Genomic DNA, 14,904 nt, shown 5'->3' with positions numbered 1-14,904 from the left:
ACAACAATTTACATTTACTGTAACCTTAAGAAAATATGACCTATTTTTCAAGTTAATCCTTTTACAATAAATATGCATGAATTATAGCAACAACAAAAAAACAATCAGACATTGATTTTCAATCATTCCAATTGACAAACACAGCAGACAGCTATAACAGTCAGAGTACAATATACTTCTCTCCTCTTACTAATTCAAGTTAAAGTACATGGAAACAGTTTCTCTCTGAACCAGGTTGTTGTCAAGGAAGGAACAATAGCAACACTGAATTGGACAGAGCGAGCATGCTGAAAGAAGATGCATCTCCTTCGGAATCCACATAAAATACAATATCAAGGTGGGCAGAAACAGAACCGCTTAGCTAAAGCCACCTCAAGGATCCACAGCTCAATGCAGTACAGTACTTAACATTACAGTTACAGTACAATACTTGGCACTGTCGTTTTCCACAACTATTTCACTGGTTGTGAGCAGTCTACTGTATTACCCAACATAAATGATAACAATTTAATTGGAACAGAATTGTCTTATTTTATTTTGGCTTATTGCACATTATAGTGAGTGTAAACAATTTCTTAATTAAATAAATTCAATCCACAATTGCCAATCTTATGGATGACCCCTCACCATAAGATGTAATGATTTTTTAAATAAACATAAATATTATAAATAGATTATAAACCCTAGAGTGGAACATTGGTGCACGTGGTGCCTTTGAGCCCAGGTGACTGTGAATGGTAGAGCATAGCTGTGGTTATGAGTGTGGTTTTATAGAGTGGCTCTTTATTTAACCCAGCTTTACATGGTAGCTCAGACACACGGCACAGTGCTCAACCAGAGCCAAATTCGCTGTGGAAAACACAGCATAGAAAAAGCAACAATTCTGTTTCTTTCAGGCCTTTATTCAAGGAGTGTCCAATTGCCGATACCTCTACATTTCAGCATTGTCGTTTCCAGAACTTATCTTTTCAAATGGCGCATTTTAGTTTTTCCCTCTTTCAAATCTGGGTGTCTTTTTGGCTAAATCGTAAAAAAAAAAAAAAACTTTCCAATCATCTGTTTTGTTCGTTAGCAGTGCCCACCATCACTGTTACGTTCACCGTTGACCTTTGACCCTCATACCTGACTCTGCCACATCGGCAATGTCCACCCCTTGCTCTTGTGCCATGAAGCCCAGGACGGAAAATATTGCGAAGCCAGACACAAAACTGGTACCGCTGTTCAGGCCTCCCAGCAGCAAACAGTCCCTATGTCACACATATGTCATGGAGGATGTTAATTTACACAGACGGAACCGAAGTTCCCATTTTTTTCTTACGCAACCGCCTTTGACACGAGTTGCTCTCTCTACTACTACAGCAGTCCCCCGTCACCATGACAACAAAGCTCACCTGTAGCAGTTGTATTTGTACTTGTTGTAGCTCCCTAGTGACGTCATAGCCCCCAGACAGATGGCGTAGGAGAAGAATATCTGGGTTCCTGCGTCGATCCACACCTGAGACAACAACAGCAACAACATGATACCAGGCGGCTCAGTTCGCCATTCATCATACACTTCTGGTCACATGGCCAGCAACCTTTTTCATCTTTGTTGGGACATAATTGGGTTAGATTAACCTAATAAGCAATTCAATTTGATTAACGCACTTAAGGCATTTTACTATGACCTTTTCCTTCTGCGTCTGATCAAACGTACAAGTAACTAAGCTACTGAGGCTAAGACACATAACTACTTTAATAAACATGTTGCGAGCTCAAATCAAATTGAGGGCACTGAATTGCTCTTCAGTGAACTCTCAAAACTGAACATCTTAATCAAAGCAAGGCTTTTGTTGTAACATTGGAAATCAAAAAGACCACATGGGATACCATGTTGCAAATCTAATTTATCCAACAAAAGTACCTTTCAGCTCTCCAGCTCAAAGCATGTAACAAAAAAGCGTCTCTAATCTCATTGCAAAACCACGATGTTGCAGAATGATTGTCATGGAACTTTCCAGGTCCACCAGGCATAGTTAAATCTTATATGCTTTCATGCCCTCAGTTTGTCCATAGATTGCACTGGGATCAACAGAGAAACACATCTTATCTCTTTCCTAAGCGTCAACCCTATTTTTGCTCAACTGATTTAACTCCAGCAGTGAGCTAATTTAATTACACGGTATATATATATATACGTATATATACACACAAAAGTATGTGGACACCCCTTCAAATTAGTGGATTTGGCTATTTCAGCCATAACTGTTGCTGACAGGTGTATAAAATTGAGCACAAAACCATGCAATCTCCATAGACAAACATTATCAGTAGAATGGCCTTACTGAAGAGCTCGGTGACTTTCAACGTAGCACTGTCATAGATAGGATGCCACCTTTCCAACAAGTCAGTTATCAAATTTCTGCCCTTCTAGAGCTGCCCTGGTCAACTTTAAGTGCTGTTATTGTGAAGTGGAAATGTCTAGGAACAACAACGGCTCAGCCGAGAAGTGGTGGGCCACACAAGCTCACAGAACTGAACCGCTGAGTGTCGAAGCGCGTAATTATCGTCTCTCCTCGATGCAACACTCACTACCGAATTCCAAACTGCCTCTGGAATCAAGGTTAGCACAACTGTTCTCCAGGAGCTTCATGAAATGGTTTTTCATGGCTGAGCAGCCGCACACAAGTCTAAGATCACCATGTGCAATGCCAAGCGTCGGCTAGAGTGGTGTAAAGCTCGCCGCCATTAGACTCTGGACTGATGAATCACGCTTCACCATCTGGCAGTTCGATGGACGAATCTGAGTTTGGCAGATGCCAGGAGAACGCTACCTGCCTGAATGCATAATGCCTACTGTAAAGTTTGATGGAGGAGGAATAATGGTCTGGGGCTGTTTTTCAAGGCCCCTTAGTTCCAGTGAAGAGAAATCTTAACACCACAGCATACAATGAAATTCTAGATGATTCTGTGCTTCCAACTTCGTGGCAACAGTTTTGGGAAGGCCCTTTCCTGTTTCAGCATGACAATGCCCCCGTGCACAAAGTGAGGTCCATACAGAAATGATTTGTCAAGATCGGTGTGGAAGAACTTGACTGGGATGAATTGGAACGCCGACTGCGAGCCAGGCCTAATCACCCAACATCAGTGCTGACCTCACTAATGCTCTTGTGGCTGAATGGAAGCAAGTCCCCACAGCAATGTTCCAACATCTAGTGGAAAGCCTTCCCAAAGGAGAGGAGGTTGTTATAGCAGCAAAGGGGATACCAACTCCACATTAATGCCCATGACTTTGGAATGAGATGTTCGACGAGTCAGGTGGTGTATGTCATAAACCTGGATGGTTGGAGAGTTCTAGCGAGTCTTGCATTGTGAGCACATGTTCTCTCAAAGATTATAGTGTCACTAATAATTCAACCAGCCTTAACCAAAGCTGTGTACCGGTTCCTTTTCCGCAGTCCAGATTACTTTATGATGTAGAGTTGTCAGTGAGAGGCCCTGATAGACGTGTAAGTAAACAGATATGCATTGATGCTGAAAGGGGATATGTGTAGTCATGTCATTGGGGGCAGGCAGAGGGGATTGCACAGAGACAGGGAAGATGGGTAGAGGGGTGGGGGTGAGAATTTGGGTAAGAGTTATGGCTCCTACCTCTGGATCCTGTAGGCGGGTCAGGTTGGGGTAGAGATAGAATTTGATCCCTTCGGACGCCCCTGGCAGAGTCACTCCACGCACCAGCAGCACAATAAGCATGACGAAAGGGAAAGTTGCTGTGACATACACCACCTAGAGAAAACAGATAAGAGACAATTATAGATTTATTAGCTGATTTAAGGTTTCCTAACAGAATGGAACTTGGAGAGGATGCTTGAGGTAGAAGTTACTCCCAACTACAGATCTAGGATTCGATTACCATATCACCAATTCTTAAAGGGATGAAGAAATATCTGATCCTGTGTCAGTGGTTAGGTTGGGGGTAACTTCTACCCACTCCTTAGGGCTCCAGAGATAGCCCATCAACTGAAGCCAAGGTTTCAAAATATAAAAGGTGGCGCAGTTGGCCATCTTACAGAATGGAATGTTTTTTGCTAGGAAATAAATTGGTTTAAACAAATAGGAAAGGGAGCATGGAATACACAGAAGGACACAACTGCACAAAGATAGTTGACTGTTGTGGATTGCATTGTGTGAGGCGTTTTCAGTTGGGGTGGGCAGCTGGAGTGAGTGCATGGAAATATACTTTACAATAGCCTTTTAACTGAAGTAACAGCTGCCGTCATATAAGCAGTGGCCTCCATAACATAACCAAGTGACATGTAGAGCTCTGTGTTTGCTCTAGGTGCGTGGGGATAAGAATATGTATTACATGGTAATAATGGCAGCCTTTTACAGTGTAGATTTAAGCCACTCCCTTGTTAAGATATGGTAATGAACAATTCAAGATGGCACCGACAGAGATGGTTGCCTTGCTTCGAGTCCTTAGGAAACTACACAGTATTTAGTTTTTTTATGTATTATTTCTTACATTGTTACCCCAGGAAATCTTAAGTCTTATTACATATAGCCGGGAAGAACTATTTGATGTAAGAGCGACATCAACTTACCAATATTACGACCAGGAATACAACTTTCCCGAAGCGGATCCTCTATTTGGATCACCACTCAAGACAAAACCTACCATAACCATAACCAGACACCGTGGATGGCAGCATTTGCACAAAACTGAAAGTGCGGACCACCTCATTTAACCATCGAAAGAGGTCTGGAAATATGGCTGAATATAAACAGTGTAGGTATCCCCTCTGCAAGGCAATCAAACAAGCGAAATGCCAGTACAGGGACAAAGTGGAGTCGCAATTCAACGGCGCAGACACAAGACGTATGTGGCAGGGTCTACAGGAAATCACGGACTACAAAAAGAAAATCAGCCACGTCACGGACACCGACGGCATGCTTCCAGACAAACTAAACGCCCGCTTTGAGGATAATACAGTGACAACGTCGCGGCCCGCTAACAAGGACTGCGCCGCCACCCTCCTTCTCCGCGGCCGACGTGAGTAAAACATTTAAACGTGTTAACCCTCGCAAGGCTGCTCGCCCAGACGGCATCCCTAGCTGCGTCCTCAGAGAATGTGCAGACCAGCTGGCTGGTGTGTTTACGGACATATTCAATCGCTCCCTATCCCAGTCTGCTGTCCCCACATGCTTCAAGATGGCCACCATTGTTCCTGTACCCAAGAAGGCAAAGATAACTGAACTAAATGACTACCGTCCCGTAGCACTCACTTCTGTCATCATGAAGTGCTTTGAGAGACTAGTCAAGGATCATATCACCTCCACCTTACCGGACACCCTAGACACTTCAGTTTGCATACCACCCCAACAGGTCCACAGTCGATGCAATCGCCATCACACTGCACACTGCCCTATCCCATCTGGACAAGAGGAATACCTATGTAAGAATGCTGTTCATCGACTACAGCTCAGCATTCAACACCATAGTACCCTCCAAGCTCATCATCAAGCTGGAGGCCCTGTGTCTCAACACCGCCCTTTGCAATTGGGTCCTGGACTTTCTAATGGGCCGCCCCCAGGTGGTGAAGGTAGGAAACAACATCTCCACTTTGCTGACCCTCAACACTAGGGCCCCACAAGGGTGCGTCCTCAGGCCCCTCCTGTACTCCCTGTTCACCCATGACTGCGTGGCCATGCACACCTCCAACTCAATCATCAAGTTTGCAGATGACACAACAGTAGTGGGCTTGATTACGAACAACAACGAGACAGCCTACTTGGAGGAGGTGAGGGCACTCGGAGTGTGGTGTCAGGAAAACAACCTCTCACTCAACGTCAACGTCAACAAAACAAAGGAGATCGTGGACTTCAGGAAAAAGCAGAGGGAGCACCCCCCTATCCACTTTGAAGGGATAGCATTGGAGAAGGTGGAAAGTTTTAAGTTATTCGGCGTACACATCACGGACAAACTGAAATGGTCCACCCACACAGACAGTGAGGTGAAGAAGGCACAACAGCGCCTTTTCAACCTCAGGAGGCTGAAGAAATTTGTCTCTTCCCCCAAAAACCTGACAAACTTTTACAGATGCACAATCGAGATTATCCTGTCGTGCTATCTCACAGCCTGGTACGGCAACTGCACCGCCCTCAACCGCAAGGCTCTCCAGAAGGTAGTGAGGTCTGCACAACACATCCATGACACCTACAGCACCCGATGTCACAGGAAGGCCAAAAAGATCATCAAGGACAACAACCACCTGAGCCACTGCCTGTTTACACTGCTACCATCCAGAAGGCGAGGTCAGTACAGGTGCATCAAAGCTGGGACCGAGAGACTGAAAAACAGCTTCTATCTCAAGGCCATCAGAGTGCTAAACAGCAATCCCTAACTCAGAGAGGCTGCTGCCTACATAGAGACCCAATTATTGGACACATTAATAAATGGATCACTAGTCACTTTAAACAATTCCACTTTAAATAATGCCACTTTAATAATGTTTACATATCCTACATTACTCATATCATATGTACATACAGTAAAATCAAATTGTATTGGTCACATACACATGGTTAGCAGATGTTAATGCGAGTGTAGCGAAATGCTTGTGCCTCTAGTTCCAACAGTGCAATAATATCTAACATGTAATATCTAACAATTCCCAACAACTACCTACTACACACAAATCTAAAGGGGTGAATGAAAATATGTACATATAAATATATGGATGAGTGATGGCCGAGCGGCATAGGCAAGGCTGTATTTTATACCATCTATTGCACCTTGCCTATGCCGCTTGGCCATCGCTCATCCATATATTTATATGTACAGATTCTCATTCACTTTAGATTTGTGTGTATTAGGTACTTGTTGGGAAATTGTTAGATTACTTGTTAGATATTACTGCACTGTTGGAACTAGAGGCACAAGCATTTTGCTACGCTCGCATTAACATCTGCTAACCATGTGTATGTGATCAATACAACTTGATTTGATTTAATGCTGGATATGCAACTGTTTACCATAATGGAAGGGGCTAATTCTGTGTTTTGTACAGAGCTGAAACCACGAATTAGGTATTTCCATAACAGTTCGCCAAATAGACAGTTGATAGGTCTCCCAACAAGCCACAGTGGTCCTTTAAGTGGTTCAGTAATCAGTGTTGGACACAGCCCAGTGACTGTCCCGCTCCATTGACAGACAGACAGAGCTCTGAGGGGATCTGCCATTCTGTACTGCACACTAACACACTGTCAGCATTGAGTCTGGCCAAAACCTAATGTACAGTACAGTAACTACCAGTCCTTAATCAAACAGACTAACCTGCCTGTTTCTGCAATCATCAACAGACCGTTACTGCTTTGTCAGTGACAGAGACAAGTTGGCTACAACAGAAAACACCTAGCACCCAGGTTAATGCCCTTAGGGAGCAGACAATACATATTAAGTAATTCCCTTTTTTGGGTGTATACATACAGATGTAGGATACTAACTTGAGCCAGTTTGCACCAGCAGGAAAATAATTCTGCAGCAACAGGAAATGTGAAATATTATGTTGATTATAATTAATGGACATTTTTGTAGGGGTTGATACATTTTTCGTAGTAAAGTTGTCCTGCAACAGGGTGATCAAATTAAGATCCGACATCTATAAACACACTTTTTAAGAGACTACAAACAAGCCTGATAACAACCACATCGTGCTACTACTCACCTTCCCAGTGGACTTGACTCCCTTCCAGATGCAGAAGAAGCAGACAATCCACACTGCCAGGAGACACAGGGCTAGGTCCCACTTCAATGGCCCGATGTCATCAATTCCAGAGGAGATGCTCAGCACATTGCGTCTTAGCAGAGAGGGGGCAGACAGCATCCAGGTTAATGACTGTTCTGATGGGACAGAACTGTAGGCTTATGTAGACCCCTGAACGATACAGTACAGTACATTTTCCACTCTACAAAAACATTTTAAAAAGTAGGGCAAGTGTGACATGTCATAATTCCTGTGGGTCCTGTCCAAGGTTTCATGCCAACAGAGGTTACATCACCGCAGTGAAAAGCAAACATCCACATGATGTGACGGTAATAGTGTGTCTGTGAGGTCTAGTTTTCACCAACCCTCCTCTGCTCTAGCTCACCCTGGACCTGAATGAACTGTGCTCTGAGACAATTTTGAGAGAATATGACAGAATGTTATTTTCATTCTATGTGTTCTATTCTATTTCTGTGGAACAGCCTCAATTCGTCAGGGCATGGACTCTACAAGGTGTCAAAAAGCGTTCCACAAGGATGCTGACCCATATTGACGCCAATGCTTCCCATAGTTGTGTCAAGTTGGCTGGATGTCCTTTGGGTGGTGGACTATTATTGATATACGTGGAAAACTGTTGAGAATGAAAACCCAGCAACGTTGCAGTTCTTGACACAAACCGGTGAGATTACCATACTCCGTTCAAAGGCACTTAGATATTTTGTCTTTCCCATTCACTTTCCCATTCACCCTCACAATCCATGTCTCAATAGTCTCAAGGCTTAACCTGTTTCCTCCCCTTCATCTACACTGATTGAAGTGGATAAAAAAAATGAAATCAATAAGGGTGTTCACCTGGTCAGTCTATGTCATGAAAAGAGCAGGTGTTCTTAATGTTTTGTACACTCTGTATATATATTTTTAATTTAACTAGGCAAGTCAGTTAAGAACACATTTTTATATTCAATGACAGGATAGGAACAGTGGGGTAACTGCCTTGTTCAGGGGCAGTGCAACAGACTTTTGCCTTGTCAGCTCAGGGATTTGATCTTGCAACCTTTCGGTTTCAAGTCCAACGCTCTAACCACTAGGCTACCTGCCGCCCCATATATGACTCTGGTAAAAAGTAGATATCATCTATGCTGGATTTTGTGTTGGCCAAATGTCAATAAGCATCATCTTAACCTAAATTGTGATTTGAAGTTAAGTGGTTGTGGCTTCCCAAGAGGATACAATTTTGGCAAGACTTTTAAGAGGAAAGGAAAAGGATAATACCCCTTGATCCAAATATAGTACAGTGAAATGATCCAATTTAAAGATAGAATGAACCTCATGATAGAGGGGGGATTTCTTGGAAATGTTGCCCATTCAAACATAAGTTTACAGCAAACAAGGAAGAGGCACAGTATCTGCACTGTTTATATTGGAGTTTTTTTTTGACATTGTAAACCTGTCTGTGTTCACGTGCGTGTGTATGCATGAAAGGTGTGTGTGTGTGTGTGTGTGTGTGTGTGTGTGTGTGTGTGTGTGTGAGTGTGTGTGTGTGTGTGTGTGTGTGTGTGAGTGTGTGTGTGTGTGTGTGTGTGTGTGTGAGTGTGTGTGTGTGTGTCAGTACAGAGTCAACCCAGCTGTCAGACAGTGAGTACTCACTCCCAGAACTCAGTGACGGGGGAGGTGAAGTTGGTGATATTGGCAGCCAGCATTAGGGTCTTGTTCTTGCGGACTGTGTCCTCCACACACCGGTCTGTGTTCCACGGCTGATTGCATTTGGCCCAGGGCAGCTCCGGCTGAAAGCACTGGAATAGGTAGTAGAGTCCCCAGGCTAGAATCACTATGTAGTAGATGTTCAGGAGAGAGACGATCACGATAGAGGCATAGCCAATACCTACAGAGAAGAGAAATTATTCATTAAAACCAATACTGGATTGATTCTTTATTATATCAGTAAACCAGTGCAGAAGCTTGGGAGTAAACAGAGAACTAGTGTTCTTGGAATGTCACAGCCATGATGAAATCACCATGAAAAATTGATGTCCTACAACTAAATTGTGAAACCACAAGAGTTTCTTTCCAAAACACTATATATAAATTTTTTTGAAATGTTGATTAATTAAAAACACATCTTGTGAAAGAGATTGAGCTATTCTTTTTTCATGTTACCGATTAATGGGCTAGTGAAAAGACACATATGATTTTGTTTAAAATATACTGCAAGGTAATTTTATTTTAGGGAGACAAGTAATCATGTTTTGTGGCAAAATGCTATGTAACCACCCCAAACAACAGAACTGCAATAGAAAAAGTATCTGGATTGGGTTTTAAACAATTAGGGAAAAGGGAATACTTAGTCAGTTGTACAACTGAATGCATTCAACTGAAATGTATCTTCTGCATTTAACCCGACCTCTCTGAATCAGAGAGTTGCAGGCAGCTGCCTTAATCAACATCCACGTCATCAGCACCAGGGGAACAGTGGGTTAACTACCTTGCACAGGGGAAGAATGACAGATTTTTACCTTGTCAGCTCAGGGACTTGATCCAGCAACCTTTAGGTTACAGGCCCAAAGTTCTAACCCACCAGGCTACCTGCCAGGCTACCTGGCACCCTCCACATGTAATAAAGTATTGATACATAAATAAACACATATTAAAATAATTAATTTGTTTAAACTATATTACACAAATACCCTATCACATATCCAATTTATTGTATCCAGAGAGTGAACAGTGTATGGAAAGTATGTTTTCTTTTTGGACATTTAAGCAACTTATGTAACAATTTGATAGGGTTTTTACAGGTTTGTTTCGTTAGGATAAATCAAGGGAAGATTTTGAGTTTGATTATATACACTTCATAATAATATACATATAATACTATCAATAATATACAAATATATAATACAACTTACGACTGAACAATGACAATGATTCGCTAAATTGCTCACTTTTGCGCCAGCAGCAAAAACCATTTGGAAGGTTCAGCACATCTGGACAGTGGATTTTGCCAGACCCATATATTTAGAGAGTTGGGCTAACTTTTAGCATTTTTTAAAAATAATTCTAGACATTCAGTTAGGCTACATAGCATTTATTTTTACAATTCCTTGTGTAATGTTAATGGCGTGCTAACATGGCTGCCATAAAATGTTGTAGTGTCATGTAAATACATCATAATGCAGAAACACCAACATCCCTGCTCTCTAAACACAGCTCTGGATATAACACATTTTCGTATGAAACAAGAGTGTCGGATATTGCGTTATGCAAAAAAACACATTCTAACGCAAATGTTTTGAAAGTACGATAACAGCCATAGTTGATTCACTGAGAAAGGACCATTCATTTCAATTGCCGTTTATCGTATATTGGAATCAAACCCTTCAATGCATTTACTGTAGCAGAACAGTGCCATAGGGTCTTCAATGTGTCACTGAATCCCCTTGTAAACTAAATTAAGTAAAGCCAACATTGGAGCTGAAGCACTTCAGTGAACAGCACTGACCTAGTTCCTTTTGACTAAATGTATGTCTATAAAATCATTAGAAACCAATCCACTGACTCGGATGTTCACAACTCAACACTCCTATTTCACAGAGAGGATGTTTCCCTGGCTTGAGTGTACTAACTCTGGTAATAATGACTTTAGTCACAGAAATCCCCTGTAGTCTTCCACTCCTCTGATCTATTTGTAAAGTGGCGTTACCTCCGCCAGTCAGGGTTGTGTGTGTGGTAGGTGAGGCAGGGCAGGCCTTCTGAAGGTGTGATAAAACACTAAGAGGGACAATGGCAGCCGGCCTATAGGCCACCTGTGGGCATCTGTCACTCTCTAGTCTATATGTGGGTAAGCAAACGTGTGCGTGCGCATGTGCGTGTGTGTGTTTGCGCACGTGTGAGTGTGTGAGTGTGTGTGTGCGCAAGTGAGTGTGTGTGTGTGTGCATGCATGCACACGTGCATGTGTGTGCCAGTTCACACAACCCCCCAGTCAATTAGGCAGCTGCCTCAGCACTCCTTGATTATTCAAGCTCATCAACAGATGCTGAAGATTGGCTGCACCCCAGTATTCAGCTGTCTGTTTCTACCTGCCGCTCCCGGCTTCATGGCATAGCAGTTTATGGCTGGGAGCTGTCTCTCTACCTACTGGTCTACATGTTAGAACTGGTCTGCCAGTAGCATATCACAGTGTAAACCTATGGCAGGACCCTGGCTGATAAGGAGATACGTTACAGTGCCAAACCGTGACGCCAGGACTGTAATAACAACATCATAATACAGTAATATCCGATAACATATCCGTGGTGCTGACAAACAAAACAGGTGGCCCCCTGCTGCCAAGACCTACACTGTCCATCATTTCATGAAAAAACAAATGTTTTTTTGCTGATCCGCTGTATGAGATATTTATCATTTTGGGTCAGATCCCATTGCTAGGCAACTCGCTCTAACCTTCTCTGTTGCCATGGTAACACAGAACTCAGCAGTACTTTACACAACCAAGGCTGAAAATACATGTGCGTGTGCATGTATGTACTTAGCTGCCACAAGTACAAAAAAAATGGGCCAGTCTAAAAGCCAATTTATGCTTGATCCGATGTGGTCGAAGGCTCCGTATGGAGGGTGTGCAATTGTGGAGGGTGTGGCAATTGCGGAGCCTCCAGAGGCAAGCAGAGGCCAAATTGAGCTCCGTACTGCATCACCTCCCAAATGTTGTAACAATACTGAGGGTTCCGTGTAACTCTGTATGACTCCTCATTGACATGAATGGTTGAAGGTAGGTGGGGGCGGGAGGTCCTGCATAAACACAAACTCACTTCCTTGACTACTTCCTTCACAACAGCTCTGCTCAACAGCTCTGTGCTGCTCCGCGAAGCGCAAGAAGTATGAATGCCCTGTCTTCTGCAGAGGCAGTATCACCGTAAATGCTGCACGGCCAATGAAGACATCGGATTGACCATGCAGCGCCTTTTAGAGTGTTCAATGTTTGGTGTTTGATTACGTCCACTCCAGGCTCCAATGCAAATGAGGCAATCCTCAACAAACCTGTTCGCAGATCAGCAGCACTGTGTGCTTTAGCTAAATCCTTATGCATGTCAAAAACACAGTCAGAGAAAGTTGGCTGAAGCACATCCATATCTGGGACCAGTCTGCTCCACAGCTATGCTGAATAATATATTTTACACATCACAGAGCATGCTAACGGGAAGTAGCTATGGTCCAATTACCCATCAGAACACAGGGAGGGAGACCTTAGCAGAACTCAATGTCTGTGCACTGAGTCTAGCAACCCACAGACCAACAGCACAATCAGACGCTGCTAGGGAGTTTCGCAAGAGCAGTCAGAAAAACAGAACTACTGCAGTAGTTGTCACTGGAATTCGTTGTTTTTTAAAAAGCAGGACGTGAATAATATCGAGGCTAGATTAAAGGCTGGTAACATTATTTTCAGTAGGGATTTTTTTCTGCGATGGGACAAGGCACTAAGCAGGCACAAAGCAGGTTTGGCGCCCCGCCTGAGCAACGCTAATGGAAACTGTGTTTAGGCTCTTCGCTAATCCCTCTGTCAGTCGCTGACGTTACCACCTACAGTACATGTCCAAGAAGGCTTACACAACCCCCTTTCCCTGCCTACTTTCCCTGATGACGACCGGCCTTAATGGCAATAGGGGAGAATGGTATTAGGGTAATGGGAAGCAGTGTGGTGACTCACCAGTGAAGATGGGGCAGAGTTTTTCCCAGCAGGTGATGCCTCCCTCAGAGGTATACTGGCCCAGAGCCACCTCCAGGAAGAACACCGGCAGGCCTCCACCAAACAGGAAGATGGTGTAGGGGATGAGAAATGCACCTGGGTGGAGGAGAGGAAGAGAGAGGGAGAGAAAGGGAACAGACAGTTAGACTACAAATGTCAGGGTCTACAGTATGTGCTCACCCACAGCCATTTCACAAATCAAAATCCTGTAACTGCAGTCTCCGACTTGAGTTTTTTTATAGGTTCCTGAAAACTTATCAAACTTGAGTGACCCCCAACTTTAAGACCTGTCTGTATGGAGAAAGGGCCCATGTTCATTTGAATGCCTACCTCCACCATTCTTATAGCAGAGGTACGGGAAGCGCCACACGTTCCCTAAACCGACAAAGCCTCCGGCCACGGACAAGATAAAGTCTAGCTTGCTGGCCCACTTCTCCCTCTGGATGGGCTTGCCCTCTGCCTCGTCCTCCGGCCGCGTGCCCGGGCTCTTCCCTGGCGAAGGCTTCAGCGTGTCCTTGTGGAAATCCTTCAGACATTGGAGTTTCTCTTTCTGTGCCATGCTATAGAGGTTGAGGAGAGAGGACAAGGACAAGGAAAGAGAGAGAGAATTAGAGAAAGCGCGCGAGAGAGAGAGAGATGAATAGGAAGAGAGAGAGACGTGAGCCGGATAAGGCAGAGATAGGACGGCGCATTAGCAAGATGAGGGTCTCTCACGTGCTGTATAGTCAGCCATGGCGTGATACAGTGATACAGCTATGTGTCAGTATAGAGCCTGCAATGAGAACTGCTACAGGAGTCACTATACGGCTTCCTCCTCGCCACAGTTCTCTCTTATTTACTTCACATTGGATATACATTCCATCTTACATTGCAAATCTCTCTGGGTTGAATAATCTCTTCACTTGCACTGTACAAATATAATTTCTATGTGCATAATATAAGAAATCTTGATTATGTATAATTTTGTATCCATTAATTAACCAGGGACATCATATTGCGACATGTCCTGGTAATCAGACCTGGGTTCAAATCATATGTCAAATAGCTCAATTGCTTTCACATACATTCAAAGTAAGTATTCAGATATATTTTATTTGAAAAGTAGTTTAATATATTTGGAAATACACTTGGAAAGTATAACGAAATAATGAAAAACGAATTTACACTGACGCAAATACACTCCCATGCATTTAGCCCAGGTATTTGAAAACAGTATTTGACATAAGTATTGAATAAGTATTGAACATACGACTATTTTACAAATAACCATTCAAATACTCAAATAAAAGTACTTATTTTGGGCTGTGTATTTGAAAATACTCAAATACACAGAAATAGTATTTTAAGTACCACTCAAATACACAGGTCTGCTGGTAATGCAGCTGGAACAATACTTGAAGAACACAAATACAAGGAGA

The 14,904-nt window shown here is 43.2% G+C and overlaps 1 protein-coding gene across 3 annotated transcripts in view; it reads right to left on the bottom strand.

Annotated features, from left to right (window-relative positions):
- Positions 1–14,904, bottom strand: part of LOC129861080 (sodium- and chloride-dependent taurine transporter-like) — a 37,470-nt gene that overhangs the window by 13,205 nt on the left and 9,361 nt on the right. For all 3 annotated transcript variants that reach the window (XM_055932168.1, XM_055932166.1, XM_055932165.1), the window contains 7 exons: positions 13,817–14,046; positions 13,448–13,582; positions 9,393–9,627; positions 7,707–7,839; positions 3,631–3,765; positions 1,392–1,495; positions 1,123–1,247 (listed from right to left, as the gene is read on the bottom strand). In XM_055932168.1, coding sequence (XP_055788143.1) covers positions 1,123–1,247; positions 1,392–1,495; positions 3,631–3,765; positions 7,707–7,839; positions 9,393–9,627; positions 13,448–13,582; positions 13,817–14,045 — 1,096 coding nt within the window. In that variant the 5' untranslated portion in view covers position 14,046. The remainder of the gene's footprint in view (positions 1–1,122; positions 1,248–1,391; positions 1,496–3,630; positions 3,766–7,706; positions 7,840–9,392; positions 9,628–13,447; positions 13,583–13,816; positions 14,047–14,904) is intronic.

This window comes from Salvelinus fontinalis, chromosome 8 (assembly GCF_029448725.1).
Source record: "Salvelinus fontinalis isolate EN_2023a chromosome 8, ASM2944872v1, whole genome shotgun sequence".
Lineage (NCBI taxonomy): Eukaryota > Metazoa > Chordata > Actinopteri > Salmoniformes > Salmonidae > Salvelinus > Salvelinus fontinalis.
The sequence above is the reverse complement of the archived record's forward strand: the minus strand, read 5'-3'. Positions and strand labels throughout refer to the sequence as shown.